Source organism: Halichoerus grypus, chromosome 8 (assembly GCF_964656455.1).
Source record: "Halichoerus grypus chromosome 8, mHalGry1.hap1.1, whole genome shotgun sequence".
Classification (NCBI taxonomy): domain Eukaryota; kingdom Metazoa; phylum Chordata; class Mammalia; order Carnivora; family Phocidae; genus Halichoerus; species Halichoerus grypus.
The window spans coordinates 104,097,105-104,117,310 of NC_135719.1; the positions used below are offsets into that span (position 1 = coordinate 104,097,105).

General features: G+C 36.4%; 1 protein-coding gene across 2 annotated transcripts in view; it reads left to right on the forward strand.

Annotated features, from left to right (window-relative positions):
- The window catches only part of KLHDC1 (kelch domain containing 1), a 49,183-nt gene that overhangs the window by 10,515 nt on the left and 18,462 nt on the right, over nucleotides 1-20,206 (forward strand). Inside the window, exons 2-8 of one of the 2 annotated variants that reach the window (XM_036076151.2) lie at nucleotides 2,461-2,531; nucleotides 3,003-3,156; nucleotides 3,553-3,671; nucleotides 10,664-10,742; nucleotides 12,257-12,340; nucleotides 16,116-16,199; nucleotides 16,676-16,734. In XM_036076151.2, coding sequence (XP_035932044.1) covers nucleotides 2,461-2,531; nucleotides 3,003-3,156; nucleotides 3,553-3,671; nucleotides 10,664-10,742; nucleotides 12,257-12,340; nucleotides 16,116-16,199; nucleotides 16,676-16,734 — 650 coding nt within the window. The remainder of the gene's footprint in view (nucleotides 1-2,460; nucleotides 2,532-3,002; nucleotides 3,157-3,552; nucleotides 3,672-10,663; nucleotides 10,743-12,256; nucleotides 12,341-16,115; nucleotides 16,200-16,675; nucleotides 16,735-20,206) is intronic. The other variant, XM_036076157.2, reaches the window with a different exon arrangement.

Below are 20,206 nucleotides of genomic sequence, written 5' to 3' on the forward strand. Positions count from 1 at the left end.
GGTGATTTGATTTTAATCTGGTAGTTTTTAAGAATATGTATTTTTCTTTGATGTTCTGTTGTTTTACTGTGATGTGTCTTGGTATGGATTTCTATTTATTTATGCTTGAAACTTGTTAGGACTTCCTAGATCTCAAGGATTGATGATGTTCAACAGTTTTGCAAAATTCTCACCCTTTGTCTCTTCAAATACTGCCTCTTCCTCATTCTCTCTATTACATGCTGGTGAAATCCTGATTAGACTAAGTTCTTCTCTTTCTCCATGTCTCTTAACTTCTTTTTTTATATATTCCATCTCTCTGGGCCATATTTCCAGATAAATCAGTTAACTAATTTTCTTTTTTAGGGTCATCTTGACAGAACAGTTTTAGTGGAATGATGGGCTCAGAAGCCAGATTAATCTGGATTGATGAGAAAATGACAGGTGAAACAGTAGAGACATTCACTCTAGTTAGTATGGAAGTTTTGTTGTGAAGGGAACCAAGAAATAGGAGAAGGAATTAAGGGAGGGTTTGTTTGTTTTAAAGGTGAGTGATATTAAGGCACATTTGGATATCTATAGGAATGATCTAGTAAAGAAGGAAAACATGATGTAGAAAAGAGGGGATAATTTAAGAATGAAATTTCTCAGAAAACAAGAAGGAACAAGTCCACATTTTTCAATTCTTTGATTCATTTGTGTTTTTGTACCACCCCATTTAAAGATTAGTGAAAGAGATTTTTTTTTTTTTAAATCAGGCTGAGATGAGCCTGCTGTCAATTTAACAAGTATTGTTCACGTATCCGTTCACTCAATCAATCAACAAATAGTACATTTGCCTCTTTTGTGCGGGTACTGTCCTGGGCTCTGAGAACAGAATTTTAACAAGATAACCATGACCCATGCACTCACGAAGCTTATGGGTTGGTGGTAGTGGGTGGATGTGACACAGACAAAGACTTGGAAGGGAAAGTACAGTATAGTAGGAGAGCATTTAAAAGGGACCTTAAATCCTTTACCCTTTTTCTGGGAGATTAGAGAAGCAACATTTAAACTGATTTCCAAAGAATGAGTAGTTAACCAGGCAAATTCTGGGAGAGCATGCCAAGAAGAGAGAAGAGCACAGGTAAAGGCCCTGTGGCCAGCAAGGAATTGGCAGAAATTTAGGAACTGAAAGAAGACTAGAGCACAGTGAATGAAAAGCAAGATGAGCTTTGGAAGGAGAGCAGGTGCCATATAGTACAGAATCATAAGAATTTTAGACTATCCTAGGAGCAGTTGGGAAGTATCAAAGGGACTTAAGGAGAAGAGTGACAGAATCTATTTTCATAATATTTCTCTTGTAAAAGTGTGTTCGTGAGGCTACTGGAGCCTGATGCCGTTAAACCTTAGAATCATACAGTTACCACACTCCTTCTTACAATTAATTTGTTTACTTATCCATCTAATATGGCTTCCACAACCAGACATGAGTGGAAGTTTCCTTGGAATTAACAGAATGACCTTCTGCTTTGTGTGTGTGTGTGTGTATGTGTGTAAGGGTGTGTGTTAGAGAGAGAGAGAGAGGAAGAGAGAGAGATGGTGGTAGGGGTCAGATACTTGGTAGTCAAGATATATTTTTTAAAATTTAACAACCAATGAGAAAATTAACCAACTCTATTTAGCATGTAAATAATGTATGCATCATATAGTCTAAGAAATTCTTAAACTGCTATCTTTTAAAACTAGCTATTTTTGAATTATTTTATAGACTCTAATAAATTATGATGGATTTGTGTAATGATTTGTTTTAATCCCTAAGTTTTTAGGCTTAATATAAATAAGATTGTTTCTCTATTCTTATTTCTCTTTTCATCATAAATGTCAGAATGTACTATTCTGTTTATGTTATCAGCTTCTTTAGAGATTATTCAGATTCTGAGTTGTCATTTTGACTAGCTAAATTTATCTTGATCCTTAGAGTCTATATTTAATGAACACCTAACACTATGCCTTGCACATAGTAGGCACTCAAAAAATATGCTCAGTAAATCAAGATATCTGATACAGTGCTCTTAATTTACCTTATAAAAATTTCCTTCCTTTATTCCTTCCTTTCACCCAAAACATGTTGCCCTTTTTTGATATTCCTTTTCTTCCTGACTTTGTAGTCTTCAGTATTCTGCTCAGAATGTTGTTATTTTGCTATATTCCCTTACTCAGAATCCCTTTTTTAAGGTTTAATTGCCCTGAGTCTTTTTCTTGAGACTCATATACTTGTTATTTTGTATTCTAAACCTTTCTTGTTTGCCCACTTTCTCTTAAAAGATGTCTTTTTCCTTTCTTTTTTGATCTATCTTAATTTAAATTGAAAAACCCATCTTGGAGCCTGTTTATGATTTTATATTTTGCAGCATCTTAACCGCAGTTTTCCCATCCTGAGGAACTATTTAATTGTTACTGTGTAATTGATAAACATAATTTTATGTATTCTGTTTTTAGTCTATTGAAGACAATGAAGTATATTTGCCTAATGATGAAATTTGGACCTATGATATTGATAGTGGGTTGTGGTAAGTAATTTTAAATTGCAAAATGTCCAGTCTTAATATCTGTTTTAAATATTTTCATAGACTACAGGGAATTTAAGACCAAACTTAGAACATACTGTAACATTTATTGTCTCCCTTTCCTTTTCTTTGGATGCTTTATTCTCGCTGGCTCGCTCTTTTCCCTGCTCCCTTCCTCTCTTTTCTCTTTGTCATTTGCCATTCCTTTCAAGGCAAAGGCTGTCACAGAAGACTTTGCTTTGTTCTACCAATTAATTCCCAATTCTAGTGATACGTGAAGATTCTGCAATTTTTTTCACATAGGTTGAAAAGTCTTTACCATGGATCTTAGAGTTTTTACAGTATTGGCTACCATGGCATTTCAATTGTAATTGTCACTGACAGTCTTCACTGAAAGAGTACTCATGGAGTTCAAAGGGAATTTTAATTTGCCTTTCTGGAAAGTCATGGAATTCCATGTTATTCTTGCTGCAGGACCATGCACCTCATGGAAGGAGAACTCCCTACCTCCATGTCAGGAAGTTGTGGTGCTTGCATTAATGGAAAGCTGTACGTTTTTGGAGGATATGATGACAAAGGATACAGCAATCGAGTAATACTTTCTTTCAATTCAGGAATGCAGCAAAATGTAATATTTAGTGTATCGCTTAATCTTACAAGTTTACAAATATTTAAAAAAGAAGATAAAAATAGAAAATCTTGAGCTTACAAGGTTTTAAAAATAGATGGAAAATGCAGCCATTGTGTTCTTCTCTTCTTCCACGTCTTTCTGCTTCGGAGTTAGCTCCGTGCTTAGTTGGTGTCTATAGGGCAGAGCATGATGGGACAGGATCCATTTCAGCATGTCTTATATGTCATTTTTGCTTCTAAAACACAGTCTCATTTTTATTAACTTTACAATGAATAATTTTATCTTTTAAAGAGAAAAGAGTAATATTATTAATTCTTGGATCACATATTCCCTCAGACACAGACTTAATTTTTAAATGCCCTGTCTGCTAATGGTGTTCTCCTCTTTTAAAAGCTTTATTTTGTTAATTTGCGAACAAGAGATGGAACCTACGTTTGGGAAAAAATCACCAGTTTTGAAGGACAACCACCCACACCACGTGATAAACTCTCTTGCTGGGTATATAAAGACAGGTAATGCAGCAAAATCGTCTCATTAACTACACTTAAGTAAGGGTTATAGCTTGTGGCCAAAATAGAGAAAACTTGAAAGTCTGGATATTTTTTTCAAGGTATAATTACAAACTTGTTTTGACTCTGTGGATAATGGCAGTTCTGCATCCTGGATAAGAGCCATGTCATAAGAATAAGCATTGTGGAAGCAACTATTTGTTTTTTTTAAATAAACTTACTATTTAATTAAACTTTCTGAATAGTTAACACATTCACATGGTTCAAAAATCGAAACCATATTAAAAAGCTGATAGTGAAAGGTCTGGCTCCCACTCCTATCCCCATCCACTCTGTTCCCTCCCACCATGCACAAATAGCTACTTCTACTAATATCTTTCATATTCTTAGAGTAGTGGTTCCCAAACTTGTCTGCCATTGGAATCACCTGGGGATTTTTTTTTTTTTTTTAAGATTTTATTTATTTATTTGACAGAGAGATAGACAGAAGAGCACAAGCAGAGGGAGTGGCAGAGGGAGAGGGAGAAGCAGGCTCTGCACTGAGCAGGGAACCCGATGCGGGACTCGATCCCAGGACCCTGAGATCATGACCTGAGCCGAAGGCAGACGCTTAACCATCTGAGCCACCCAGGCGCCCCTCACCTGGGGATTTTTTAAAAATTCCAAAGCCCAGGTGATACCTTATACCAATTAAATGGTCATCTCTGGGGTTATGATGTTTTGAAACTCCTCAAGTGTGTCCAAGATGCAGACAAGTTTGGAAACCACTGCCATCAGTGTTAATTTATGCAAATAGAAGCAAATACAAAGGAGTGTATGCACATATTCCTTTTTTCTCTCTCTTCCTTACACAAATAGCAGTGTACTCTGTACATTCTTCTGCACCCTGCTGCTTCTGTTAGTTAACAGTATACCATGGAGATCTTTCATCTTTCTGTATCCTGAGTGAGAAAGCTGATTTCCTTCCTTCCTTCCTCCCTCCCTCCCTCCCTCCCTTCTTTCCTTCTCTTTATCTTCCTTTCTTTTCTTCCTTTCTTTTTTTTAATAGCTGCATAGTATTCCCCTTTGAGGATATACCATAGTTTATTTAACCTTTCCCCTGTAAATGAAATAATACTTATTTCAATTCCTTTGCTATTACAGACTATGCTTTAATGAATATCTCTGTGTGTGTGTGTGTGTGTGTGTGTGTGTGTGTGTGTGTGTGATTGCAGATCTATCCATCGGATAAAATGAGATTGCATTTATAATTTTGACAAATACTTAGTTTGCTAAGGCTGTTGTAACAAAGTACCATAAACTAAGCGGCTTAAACAACAAAAATGTGCTTTCTTGTGTTTCTAGAAACTGGAGGTCCGAGATCAAAATATCAGCATGACTGGCTCCTTCTCTAGGTTTTGAGGAGGAATCTGTTCCCTGCCTCCCCCCTAACTTCTGCGGACTTGCTGGCAGTCTCTGCTGTTCTTGAGCATATGTAGAGGCGTCACTCTGATCTCGGCCTCATGTTCACACAGCGTTCTCTCTGTGTGTGCAGGGCTGCCTCTGAATTTGTCCCTTATATAAGGACACCAGTCACACTGGATTAGAGCCTCCCCTAATGACCTCATTTTAAATTGATTGCTTCTGTAAAGAACCTATCTCCAAATAAGGTCACATTCTGAGATACTGGGGATTAGGACTTCAACATATGAAAGGAGAACACAATTAAACCTATAGCAATAGATTCTGTCAATTTTTCCTCCATGGAGGTGGGGCCATTTTGCATTCCAACAATGGAATGCTTGTTTCTCCATAGTCTTGCCAAGAGTTTGCTGACAAACTCAGATTGTTTGTTTCTTTGTTTGCCAGACTGATAAATGAGAAATATCTCAGTCTTATTTTCATTTTCACTGAAAAAAATTTTTTGTGGGGTGTGAATGTATTTTCATATGTTTAAGGGCAATTTTTATTTCTTTTTCTCTGTACTGTTTGTTTGTGTCCTGTGCTAATTATTTTCTATTTGAGTTTTACTTTTGTAAACTTGATTTCTAGGAGTTATTTATATATTAAGGAAATTAGTGTTTGACTATGATATGATATGAAAATATTTCTCCAGTTTGTCATTTGTCTTTTGAGTTTGCTTAGTATGTATTCTGCATGTTTTGTGGCTTCCTGATCTTGAATCTTGATTAAAAGGTTATACATTAATTTAACTATATATTTTCCTCTAGTACTTTGTCATTTTATTTTTTACATTTATTTTTTTTAATTTAAATTCAATTGACATACAATATATTATTTGTTTCACAGGTACAGTTCTGTGATTCATCAGTCTTATATAATACTCATTACATTATATAATACTCATTATAACACATAAGCTCCCCGATGTCGACCATCATCCAGTTACCCCATCCCTCCACCCCCCCCCTCTTATTTTTTACATTTAAATCGTAGATTCATTTGGAACTTATTCTGTGAATGGTTATGAGATATGGATCCAAGTTTATCTTTTTTTGAATGGCTACCTGTCTGTAACTCAGTTATTTCCTTACCTTTATCATGTATTCCCCTAATTTTCATTGGTATTTGGGTCTGAGTTTTCTATTCTATTACATTGATCTGTTAATGAACAAGTACTTCACGAGTATAGATATTGAAGCTTTACAGAACATTCTTACAGGACTACTGTAAATCATTAAGTGTATACCTTAAATAAATAATTATCACAAAATGAACACACGTAACTACCACCCAAGTAAAGAAACAGAACCTCATCAACTCTAAAATTCTTCATTATGTTCACTCATAATCACTGTGCTCAGCCTCCTTGCTAAAGGAAACCATTATGCAGACTTTTAGTATCCTAAATTAGTTATTGTTTTATTTTTTATACTAGCTATGTCATCCTATAGAACTTATCCTTTTACTGAACTTATTTTTTTTTTTCTGAACTTATATTTTTGAGAGTCATTCATGATGTGTATACCTATGGTTTTATTTCCTTTATATTACTCTATTAAATGAAATACTACAAAATATTTATTCATTCTACTATTGATAGACATTTGGGGCATTTCCACTTTTTGACTCTTTGGAATAATATGGCTATGAACATTCTTTTATGTACTTTGATACATAAAGGTAAACATTTCTATTGGGTATGTATCTCTTCATTCTCTCAGCAGTGTAATCTGATTTCAATATAGTCTAATTAACCAATCTTTTCCTTATGATTAGTGCTTTTGTGTCCTAGACTTAATTGATCCCAACTCTACAAAGTATTTTTGATCCTTTGAAGTTTTTCTTGTTCGTGTATATAAGAAACAGGAAACAGTGGTTGCCCTAGATAGGGAAATTGATTGAAGAGTAGGAGAGAGATTTATTTTTACTACCCCTTTTTCTTAAAGTCATGATAAAATACATATAATATAAAATTTGCCATTTTAACCATATTTAGGTGTCTAATGCAGTGCCATTCATTACATTCACAGCTTTGTGCAACCATCACCATTATTTAGTTCCCAAATTTATCATCACTCCAGAGACTCTATACCCATTAAGCAACACTTCCCCACTCCCCTTTCTCCCCAGCCTCTGGTAACTTCTAATCTACTTTCTATCTCCATGAATTTGCCTATTATAGATATTTATAAAAGTGGAATCATTCAATATTTATTCTTTGGTGTCTGGCTTATTTCACTTAACAAAATATTTTCAGAGTTCACTATGTGTAGTATGTATCAGAACTTCTTTCTTTTTACAGCTGAATAACATTTCATTATATGCATTGTATGCATTTGTTTATCTGTTTGTCTGTTGATAAACACTTGCTTTTTTCCACCTTTTGGCTGTGGTGAATAATGCTGCTATGAACATTGGCTTACAAATATTGTTTGTGTCCCTGTTTCCAATTCTTTTGGGTATATGCCTAAGAGTAGAATTTCTGGGTCATATGGTAATTCTATGTTTAGTTTTTTGAGGAAACACCAAACTGTTTTCCACAATGACTGTGCCATTTCATATTTCCACTGGCAATGTACACAGGTTCTAATTTATCCACATCCTTACCAACACTTGCTCTTTTCTCTTCCTTCCTTCCTTTCCCCCTTCCTTCCTTCTTCCCTCCCTCCCTCCCTCCCTCCCTTTCTTCTCTTCCTCCTCCTCCTTCTTCTTGTTCTTCTTCAAAAGTAACAGCTATCCTAGTGGGTATGCTGTGGTGTTCATTGTGGTTTTGATTTGTATTTCCCCAGGGACTAATGATGTTGACCATTTTTTCATATACTTATTGGCTATTTGTATATCTTCTTTGGAGAAATGTCTGTGCAAGTCCTTTGCCCATTTTTAAAAATTGGGTTGTCTTTTTGTTGTTGAGTTATAGGAGTTCTTTACTTATTCTGGATATTAATCTCTTATCAGACATATGTAGAGTTTTTTTATTCTAATGTTTTGGGTTGGCTGGCCTCATAGAATGAGTTAAGAAGTGTTCTTTTCATTTTTTGGGGGGGGAAGACTTTGAGAAGGTTGGTATTAATATTCTGTAAATGTTTGGTATAATTTGCCACTGAAGCCATCTGGTCCTGGGCTTGTCTTTGTTGGGAGGTTTTTTGATTACTGGCTCAGTTATATAGGTTTATTCAGTTTTTCTATTTCTTCATAAGCCATTTTTGATAGTGTCTTTTCAGAAATTATTCTATTATATCTAACTTATCCAATCTGTTGTAGTATTCTCTTATAGTCCTTTTAATTTCTGTAATGTTGATAGTAATGTCCCCTCTATCATTTCCAGTGTTAGTGCTTTGAGTTTTCTCTTCTTTTTTGTCAACCTAGCCAAAGATTTGTCAATTTCGTTGATCTTTTCAAAGAACCAACTTTTGGTATGTTGTTTTTCTCTATTTTCCTAATCACTGTTTTGTTTAGTTCCCCTTTGTTTTTCATTATTTCCTTCCTCCTGTTATCTTTGGGTTTAGTTTGCTCTTCTTTGCAGTTCCTTAATGTGTACAGTTATGTTATTTATTTGAGATGTTTTTAAAAAAAATATTTAGGCATTTACAGCTATAAAATTCCCTCTGAGCACCACCTTCATTGCATACCATAAGTTTTGTTTTATTGCATTTTCTTTTTTGTTTATTTTATTGTATTTTCATTTTTATTCATTTCTAGGTAATTTTTAATTTCCCTTGTGTATTTTTTCTCCACCCATTGGTTGACAGTTGTTTTTTCTTTTCTTTCAGCACTTTAAAGATTTTATTACATTGCTTTTGGCCTCCATTTTTCTGGTGAGAAAGTCACTCTCATTTGTGTTTTTGTTCCCCTGTATATGTCTTTTTTCTTCTGGCTTTTCTTTATTTTTTTATATTTGTTCCTCATTGATTTGATTAAAATGTTCCTACTTGTAGTTTCCTTTGTATTTATCCTGCTTGGAGTGTGCTGAGCTTTTTGGGTTGGTGGGTTTACATCTTTCATCAGTTTTAGGAAGCTCTTAGTAATTATCAAATATTTCTTCTACACGTTTATTTGTCTCTTCTCCTTCTGGGATACCTGTTATACGACATTAGACCATCTCATATTCCTCCACAGATCTTGGGCTCCCTGGGTTCCCCCCTATCTCTTTTCTTCTCTTTAGTTTAATTTGGATACTTTTTATTAATCTCTTGACCTGTCTCAAGTTCACTGGTCTTTCCCATTGCTATGTCCAGTCTCCTGCGAAACCTATTTAATCAATTCTTTATTTCTGACATCTTTTTTTTTTTTTCATTTTTAGCATTTCCATTTAGTAGTTCTTTTCTGTGGTTCCATATCTCTGCCAAAATTGCTCTGTTCTTCCTGCATGTTGTCCACATTTTACAAACTAGGTCTGTTAGCATCTTTATCATAGTTATTGTAGATGCCATGTCTGATAATTCCACTATCTGGGCCACCTTGGTGTCAGCTTATATTAACCCCCTCTTGATCATAGGTCACTTTTTTTTTTTTTTGCCTTTTCATGTATCTTGTAATTTTTTCACCACATTCCAGAGGTTCTGTATGAAAGAATAGTAAGTATTAGAAAAAGGGATATTTAGCTCCAGAAAAGGACATGTCCTTTTCTGTTTTTCTCAGGCTGTTAGAGTGGTAGTTCAGTCAGTCTCATTTGTAGTTGAGTTGTGTTTGGGATTATTGCAACTGTTGTCCAACTGGCTTCAAATGTTTTGAGGCAAGATCATGACTTTCCTTTGCTAGGACCCCATGTTTGAGCACTGCATGCAGATTATCTAAAGATGTTCAGCTGTACTTCACAGTGTTCTCACCCTCAGAACTGTGGAAGATCTCTCCCTGTTTTATAGCCTCATTGGGAGGTCTTTGGGTCACCAGGGAGTTCTCTTTGCTCTCCAGTCCCACGTTTTGCTTTCTGTACATTGGAAGATGTTTTTCAGCCTTGTACCTCCTCCCTGGGACTTTTGAGGACAGCCATCCTGTGTGCTATAATGACTTGATATGCCTCTGAGGTATTTCCTTCAGATCTCCTGTCCTGGTCTCAAACTTCAGTAGTTTAAAGCTCATATTGCCTCAAAGATGTTTGCTTAGTTCTCTTCTGCTTTCAACCTGTTGATGACTGGCGTGAGCCTTCTGAAGACTATGTGAAAGACTTGTTGAGTGGATTCAAATTCCCATTGTGGCTGATTTTCTTAAGATTCTAATTTGCCATGCCAGCCTACAAGTGGCTGTTAAAATTTTGGGTGATTTCTTTTACAAACCCTCTCTGTCCTGGATTCTTCCTCCTCTTGCTGTCATACCAGGAATGAAAGCAGCCATGCATGGGTCTCTTCCCTCCTATTGAGAGTTCATCACTTTCTGGAATTAGTTCATTTAGATTTCTTTTTTCCCTTCTCTCTTCGATTTTTTTTAAACTATGGTTTTTTAGGTTATTTGGCTAGTTTAGGTTATTAGGGTGAGAGAGATGATCTCTTTTAACTTTCAATGAGCAGACTGGAAATAGAAATTCTAAAGTGTGTTCTTTTGTATTTGTTTTTCAGATTAATATATTTTGGTGGCTATGGGTGTAGGAGACACAATGAACTCCAAGACTGTTTTGATGTTCATGATGCATCTTGGGTAATCACTGTTTACATTTTCCTCTAATTTAGTATCACTTTAATGTCTTTAGAAATAATGACTCCAGTCTTTCTCAGTTTAACTTGCCATAATTGACACTATGAAAAAAAAACATGTTTTCTCTTTTTTGGATTCAGATTCAGTTAGAGGAGGTTCTCTCACCTTCTCTCACCTTCTCTCACCTAGTGGTATTAGCCTTCATGGCTTCTGGCAGACTAATGTCTTACTTTATTAATCACTTACACCTGTTTCTGTTAGACAAGTAGAGATTTTAGCACAACTTGGAAAAACTCTGTTCATAGACAACTAGAATGGCTGTTGCTGACATACACCTCCTTTTAGGTATGTCCACCAGAACTATTCATAGCTCAGGCTGACCTCTCTATGACAGTGAGTAAGTTGGTCGTGATATTACCTTTCCTACTTATTCTTACTGGTTAGAGAATAAACTAATGAAATAAGACATGACATAAAAATGAAACCTTTTAAAAGATAACTGTAAAAACCATTGATCCTAGCACCAAGATACATAGTAGCTCTTCCGTTTTACCTTTTACTAGCATATATTGTTATTGTACATTGTAATGTAAATATATATGTACATTTCATGTATATCTTTTTGTGTATGGGTATTTAAAAAGATCTCTATGTATTTACATGGTTTTTGAGTTTTTAAAATAAAATACCTTTAAAGTTTTGTTACTTATAGTATTACTGATAATTTTTAGAAATATAAATTCCCATTACTTATATCTACATATTTTTACTCATTTTTTTTTCTCTCCTAGTACAGTTAGGCTAAGAATCATGTCCTGAAGTTTCTGGTATACAAGTAGATTTCTTTTAATTTATATTTTAAATTAAGGAAATTGTTTAGTGTGTTTAACTTGTTTGACAAGTTCTGACAAAAATGAATGATGTATTTCTGGCATAGAACCTAAAATTGACACAGAGGCAAGCTAAAGCAGTAATAGAGAATTTCAACAATCCAGAGATGCTAAATATAGTATAATTGCTAAATGGCTGCCCTGCTGACAATTTTGTCTCTTAGAAGGCAGATAAGAGAGTAAGCCCAAGTTTGACCTGTAAGAACAAATTACTTGGTTAAGTAGAAGTGATTGGAGCTTTTTGCAAAAAGGAACCATGGTCTCCTAAGGTTCCTAATTGCAAAGATTAGGAATTCTGAGCGTGCACTCTAGGAACACAGATTGCAAGATATAAATGTCATTTTGTCCTCTGCAATTTCCAGAGACAATTCTTTGAGGGAATTGGAAGATTATCAACAAATAAATTTATGACTCACTGCAGGCAGTGCTAAGAGAAGACAAGTTGCTACTGGTCTGGAGGCCACACTTTGTGGGCCACTGGCGTGTGCATTAGCTTTATGACTATGGTAACACTTACCTCTATTTTTATAATGGTGTCTATTATTTCACCACTAAATATGCAATGACATTTATTACAATAACCTAAAGAATATAAGCTTTGAAATATTTTAAAAATTCCTGTTTTAGGAAGAACAGATCTTCTGGGGATGGCATAATGATGTTCATGTATTTGATACAAAGACACAGAATTGGTTTCAACCAGAAATTAAAGTAAGTATTGTAAAAAGTTACCTTTGTATTTATATACTCATTGATACTTTCTTTTTTTTTCTAAAGATTTTATTTATTTATTTGACATGGAGAGAGAGATAGTGAGAGAGCACAAGCGGGGGGCAGGTAGCGGCAGGCAGGCAGAGGGAGAGGGAGAAGCAGGCTCTCTGCCGAGCAAGGAGCCCGATGCGGGGCTCGATTCCAGGACCCTGGGATCATGACCTGAGCCGAAGGCAGCTGCTTAACCAACTGAGCCACCCAGGCGCTCCTACTCATTGATACTTTAAAAGAATATTTTTTTGCTAAATTATTTGGATTTTAGTAATTGAGTTTATAATCATATAATCCCTTGAGTACCATCACTAATACTCTTTTTTTTTTTAATCACCTGTTTTTCTCCAGGCTAGCTAAGTTTTTCTAGAAAAATCTTCCAAAGTGGGTACCATCATCATTCTTTACGCACAAGTGTGATGTCCTTATTTAATGGTGGCACTTTTAAAATGTCCTTTTAGGGCGCCTGGGTGGCTCAGTCCGTTAAGCATCTGCCTTTGGCTCAGGTCATGATCTTGGGGTCTTGGGATAGAGTCCCTGCTCAGTGGGGAGTCTGCTTCTCCCTCTGCCCCCCCACCCTGCTCATGCTTGCTCGCTCTCTCTTTCTCTCTCTCGTAAAAATAAATAAAATATTTTTAATGTCCTTTTATAATCAAGTCCACAATTTTGAAAAGCCCATATTTCATAAACTCTTGAAATCTACATGCAATTAAAGCATGATAAAAATACATTATTATACTTTTTCATGTGCTGGTGAGCAAACCCAAATTCAAATTAGCTTAAGCCATAATGAATTTTTACATAGAGGGAAGTTTTATTTTGGAGTGTGTCACACAGTGGAAGGGCTGCAGGGATTAGGGCCTCAGGAGCTAGAGCAAGTTACTCAACACCATCACAACATTTTCCATCTCTTTGTCAGCTTCTCTCTGATGCTCTTTGTATGCTAGCTTCATTCTGTCTACTGCAGACCAGCCACCTCATTTAGGAGGGAATATGGTCCTGGCTATCCAAGCAGTCCTTTCCATTGGTGCTGTGTTCTTTCAGGGTCTACAAATTAGTCCTAGAAAAGGACTCTGGCCGTATTTGGGCAGGTTCCCACTCTTAACATTAGTCCCTGTTGCCAAGGGGGTGATAGGCTAGGCTCACTTCTTAGGCCTACCCTAGGAGAGCAGAGGATTGTGGGTGATAGGTCACCTGAACTGTGCAGAATGGAGTGCTAAACAGGCAAAACCAAAACTGTCCACTAATATGCACAAATGACATACATCCATTTGAATTTTAAGATTTATGTCTTTGTTAATGAAATAAAAGCATTTTATCTCTGTTCAGATAATTTTATGTCAGCCAGCAGGTGCCAAGAAATAGTGTTGAGACTGGATCTACTGAAACTCATCCTGGATCTTTTTCAGGCATCTGTAGCCTCTCCTTCTTTAGAGAAAAAGCAGAGGTCTGCAGCTCTCGAAGGCATATTTGTAGCATGTGCTTCTGTCGGGGCACCAGGCTGGCCCAGTCAGTGGAGCGTTCGACTCTTGTTCTCAGGGTTCTGAGTTCAAGCTCCATATTGGGCTGGAGCCTACTTTAAAAAAAAAAAAAAAAAAAGGTAGAATGTGCTCCTGAGGATAAGGGAGCTGAGGTAGCTTATAATTAGTTCTTGGGCTCCTTCTTTCTCTTCTTACCTCAGTCTCTAACCCCCCTCCAACATTCTTATATAACTTTGACCCTATTTTAGTTCATATTTACCAAGATTTTCACTGTAATTTCTCTGATGATTTCTTCAAATAAGTTCTTATGTTGTTTATATTTTATCTGAAAGTTCTTCTGACATGCTGTAGCTGGATATCTCTTCATTTTTTTAGACACATTCTTAAAGTACTACATTATTCCCAAATATCAGCACCAAAAGACAAGGCAGCATGGTAGAGTGTACCAATTACTGGTGTCAAAGTTAAAAGAAATTAGATTTGCATTCTAATTCTGTCCTAAAAGAGCTCTGTACTTTAGATAAGCCATTTAGTGTGTCATCTCTAAAATGGAAGATTGAAAGTGTTTTTCCTACATGGGATTTTTACCCCTTAAGAGCAATATATTAGTAGTAGGGATCTTTGAGTTATTTTCAGTATTTCAAGCAACTTAAGAAGCATTGTACATTATTTAGGCAGTTAGACACACAGATTAATGCAAGTGCCCTTTCTTTGTTTTTGTTTGGAATTACATGAACTCAGTTTATTCAGAAGCTTTAGGTGGCTAATAAATGCATTTGATAGAAGTTTGGTATTTATTTCATAATAAATGTGTATATAGTAGAATAATTTTTCCAAAATTTCAGATCAGAAATGGGGTAATAATAAAGATTTTGTCTTGCTGGAATGGCTGGGAACCACATTTCAAAAGGTTCTCTTCTCTCTCATTTAAGTGTTAAATTGGTAATATCTGAATTATTTCTTACTGTGTTGGCTTCAGGACAGTCATTCAAGTAAGCCTGAAAAGTCTAGAGAGTTATGATATTGGTGGTAGAGCTTAAATGTCCTGTGCCCACATTCAGGAGCCAATGCGCTGAAAATGTTGAAAAAGTTCTTTCCGAACTTGGACTGAAATGCATACACAAAGGCACCCACCATGAACACATGGAAATTATGCAGAAAATTTTTCTTTCAAATCTCATTCATTCATCTGCCCATTACATTCTCTCTTTTCCCACCAATCCAAAACTTCTCTGGAGAAAAGATCTGCTATATTTATTCAAAGTAAAGTATAGAAAAGTGTTATCAGTTAATGGGAAGAGTTTTAGTAAGCGGTAAAGCACTGTTTGGCTTAAGGCAAGAGTGAAGTTCTTATTGTAGAATTTGAGACACCAAGAGTTTGAGGGGGCAGATGTGATTTTTTAGAGTCTCTGAGATCGTCACACTGTGTACTGCTTACTCATAATATGAACTCTGTGGGGGAAGGGTGTGGGGAGAGAGAGTGGGAAGGAGAGAGAGAATCTTTTAAATTTGATTTTTAAATCTTTATATTTCAAGCTGAAATTTACATGAAATTTTATTTTGCTAAATAGTGTCAGGCATTTAAGAAAAACACTTTAAAAAGTAAAGATCAGGGTGAGTAAATTTCATTCTTTTTTTTTTAAGATTTATTTATTGAGAGAAAGAGAGCGTGCACAGGAGCAGGGGGAGGGACAGAAGGAGGGGAAGATAGAGAATCTCAAGCAGCCTCCCAGCTGAGCACCCATGGAAGGCAGGGCTCGATCTCACAACCCTGAGATCATGACCTGAGCTGAAACCAAGAGTCAGATGCCAAGCGACTGGGCCAACTAGGCGCCCCTAAATTTCATTCTTGAAGAGCAGTGTTTGTCTATAATCATTACTATTTAGAATGAACTTTTGCATGAGATTTTTTTTTTTTTAAGATTCTATTTATTTATTTGACGGAGAGAGACACAGTGAGAGAGGGAACACAAGCAGGGGGAGTGGGAGAGGGAGAAGCAGGCTTCCCGCTGAGCAGGGAGCCAGATGCGGGGCTCGATCCCAGGACTCTGGGATCATGACCTGAGCCAAAGGCAGGTGCTTAACGACTGAGCCACCCAGGTGCCCCTGCATTAGGATTTTTACTGAATTACAGGGGTAATGGTGATTTGGTGGCCAGGTATTTCTCATACTGAGCGTAGGAGTGGGACTCCTTTAGAGATGTTTCAAGGCTTTGCACTGTGTTTTCTCATCTCTGCTTGCAGGATGGAGTTCCTCCACAGCCGCGAGCCGCGCACACATGTGCAGTTCTTGGAAATAAGGGCTATATTTTTGGCGGACGTGTTTTGGTTAGTGTTTTTAATGGAAATGGTATTTTTATGTGTGATTCTTCTTACAAAAATTATTTTCTGATTTTGGGGAACAAATAACTATTCAAATTATCTAGATACTAAAATGCTGTTCAGTAATAACTTTTACTTATTTTCCATCCCCTAAACAGACTATACATGAGTCATCACAGATGATTTATAAATCATATTTTAATGAGGAGAATCCTTCACTTCAGTGCATAACCAGAAAAGTTTAATTTCTGAACATCTAAATCCTGTTAGTTTAAACCCATTTCTTCCTTTCCCCCTTGACAAATTAATTGGGTAGGTCTATATTAATTTGATTAACACTTAACATTGTTTCCCAATATATAAACTTCTTATGTTAAGTAAAATGCAGATGGTCTATTTTTAATCTGAAATAATTTTAAAACCAAAATTTTAGCCCATGAAAAATGTAAAATACAGACTAACTTAACACACTTTTATTTTAGCAAACTAGGATGAATGATTTGCACTATCTGAACTTAGATACCTGGACTTGGTCTGGAAGGTAAGTTTGAGATTTAAGTATATTTTAATCGAAAGGCATTTGTGTGTGTGTGTGTGTGTGTCTCTTTGGGACCATAATCCAAATTTGAGTCTCTAGAACTGAATTAGTATCTTTTTCCTTCAGATTATATGTCTAAGCAAAGAATATACAGATTTAAATGCAGAGTTTGTTCTTTAACTAAACTAAATAAAACATGAGAATACCAGCAGTTTAAAATTGATTATGTAAAAGTACTGGTTTTGTACTAAATATTCTTGAGAACTGGTCAGTAGAGGAAATGAAGGAAGAGTTTATTGGAGTCATCACAAGTAAACAGATAATGAAGTAGGTAAAAGTCAGATTTTAATTGTAGTTCAAAATATATATTTAACAATAGCATAAATCTATTTAGCTATTATTTCAGCTGTTCGTATCATGAGATAGAATCAGAGCTATATATTATTCTAAAATAGAAATGCTATTAAAAATGAAACTGTGAAACTGCCAGAAAAAAAATTATAGCAGATTGTCTTTAAAATCTTGGCATGGAGAAAGTTTTTCTAAAGATGGTATAAACCCCAGGGCGCCTGGGTGGCCCAGTCGGTTGAGTGTCTGCTTTCCAGTCTTGATCTTGGGGTCCTGGGATCAAGCCCTGCGGTGGGCTCCCTGCTCAGCGGGGAGCCTGCTTCTCCCTCTCTTACTGCTTGTGCTCTCTCTCTCTCAGATAAATAAATAAAATCTTTATTTGTTTTGTTTTGTTTTTAAGATTTTATTTACTTGAGAGAGAGAGCAAGAAAGAGCACGAACAATGGGGAGGAGGAGAGGGAGAGGGAGAAACAGACTCCCCGCGGAACGGGGAGCCCGACATGGGGCTTGATCCCAGGACTCTAAGATCATAACCTGAGCTGAAGGCAAATGCTTAACTGACTGAGGCACCCCTCAAATAAATAAATAAATAAATAAATAAAAATCTTAAAAAAAAATAGAAAACTGTACCAAAGTTAAAAGGCAAATTGGAAAATGCAAACAAAAACAAATTAGAAGTCATATTTGCAGCATTTTTTTTTAAGATTTTATTTATTTATTTGAGAGAGAGAGAAAGCACCAGTGGGGAGAGGGGCAGAGAGAGAAGGAGAAACAGGCTCCCCACTGAGCAGGGAGCCCAATGCGTAGCTGGATCCGAGGACCCTGAGATCATGACCCGAGCTGAAGGCAGACGCATAACAGACTGAGGCACCTGGGTGCACTTGCAGTATTTTTTACAGGGCTTAAAAGAAAATCAGTAAGAAAAAGACAAATAATCCAACAGAAAAGTGCACAAAGAAAGAACATAAATGAGCAACTCATACGAGAAATACAAATGGGCAAAAATTATTTTATTTTTTAAAAGCTTTTATTTATTTGAGAGAGACACACACAGAGTGAGAGAGAGAGAAAGCATGAGTAGGGGGAGGAGCAAAGGGAGATGGAGAAGCAGACTCCCCACTGAGCAGGGGGCCCAACACAGGACTCGATCCCAGGGCTCTGAGACCATGACCCAAGCTAAAGGCAGATGCTTAACCAACTGAGCCACCCAGGTGCCCCCAAAAATTATTTTAAAAAGATGTTCAGGGGCACCTGGGTGGCTCAGTCGTTAAGCATCTGCCTTCGGCTCAGGTCATGATCCCAGCATCCTGGGATCAAGCCCAGCATCGGGCTCCCTGCTCAACAGGAAGCCTGCTTCTCCCTCTCCCACTCCCCCTGCTTGTGTTCCCTCTCTCGCTGTGTCTCTCTGTCAAATAAATAAAATCTTAAAAAAAAAAAAGATGTTCAACCTTATAGACAATCAAAGAAATGGAACTAAAAATAATAGTTTTCATTTATCAGATAAAAATAATCACAAATAACCAGTGTGTGCTAGGTTATAACAACACAATTAGCGGGAGTATAAATTGGTACAGTTTTTCGGGAAGGTAGTTTGGCAATATGTTTAAAATGTAAAATGGGGGGGTAACATGTTTAAAATGTAAAATAAAATAAAAGTATGCAAGCCAGAGGCGCCCGGTTGGGTAAGCATCCGCCTTGGGCTCAGGTCATGATCCCGGGATCCTGGGATCGAGCCCCGCGGTGTTGGGCCCCCTGTTCAGCGGGGAGCGTGCTTCTCGCTCTCCCTGCTGCTCCCCCTGCTTGTGTTTGCTCTCTCTCCCTCTGTGTCAAATAAATAAAATCTTAAAAAAAAATAAAACATAAAATGGAATTTCTACTTTGACCCAGAATTTCTCCAAACAGTAACTGGACATGTGCACATGTGTGCGTTTGCTTTACAACATTATTATAAAACCAAGAACTGGCAGTCAACTCTCATGTTCACAAGTGGGGATTGTTTAAATCATGGTACATTTGCCCAGTGGGCTACTATGCTTCCATTACCAAAGGAAGTTATAGAAATATTCTACAACATATTAATTGAATGAAAAAAGTTGCAGAATAGAATATATGATCCCATTTATATTTTTTAATAAATATGTTTATATGTACCTTAAAACCTAGAAAGATAGATACCAAATTATTATGATTTCTTATTGCTGGAGGACAGGATTATAAAAGAACTCTCCTTTTTAAAAATACTTTTGTGGAAAAAAAATACTTTTGTGGTTGTTGAACATTTTGTAACCAAAATGATTCTTTTTTTAAATTTTTTATTGTTATGTTAATCACCAAAATGGTTCTTATAGTCAGCACAAACCATAAAAATATTTCCATTTTGGAAAAAATAATTATATCTTCCACAAATGACCCATATTATTCTGGGACATTCCAGAATGCTGGAGAATGGTATCTTCTCACCTCCTAAATTAAACTTTTGTACTTAGGTTTTTATTTTTTTAAGAATAGGACAGTATTTGGGGCGCCTGGGTGGCTCAGTCGTTAAGCATCTGCCTTCAGCTCAGGTCATGATCCCAGGGTCCTGGGATCGAGCCCCACATCGGGCTCCCTGCTCCACGGGAAGCCTGCTTCTCCCTCTCCCACTCCCCCTGCTTGTGTTCCCTCTCTCGTTGTGTCTCTCTCTGTCAAATAAATAAATAAAATCTTAAAAAAAAAAAAAAAGAATAGGACAGTATTTGTTTTGGAATCTTTAGAGGTTTATTCTGGAACTGGAGTGGTTTGCATACTTTTTTTTTAAGATTTTATTTATTTATTTGAGAGAGAGAGAGAATGAGCAGTGGGGAGGGACAGAGAGAGAGAGGAGCAGACTCCCTGCTAAGCAGGAAACCCAGTGCTTCTATTTTTCTGCTTCTATTGATATGACCATTTGATTTTTCTTTAGCCTATTGATATGGTGGATTCCATTAGCTGCTTTTTGAATGTTGAACAGCCTTGCATACTGGGAATAAGTCTTATTTGGTCATGGTGTATAATTCTTTTAATTTTTTGGATTTGATTTACTAATATTTTGGTGAGGATTTTTGCATCTATGTTCGTGAGCAATATTGGCCTGTCATTTTCTTTTCTT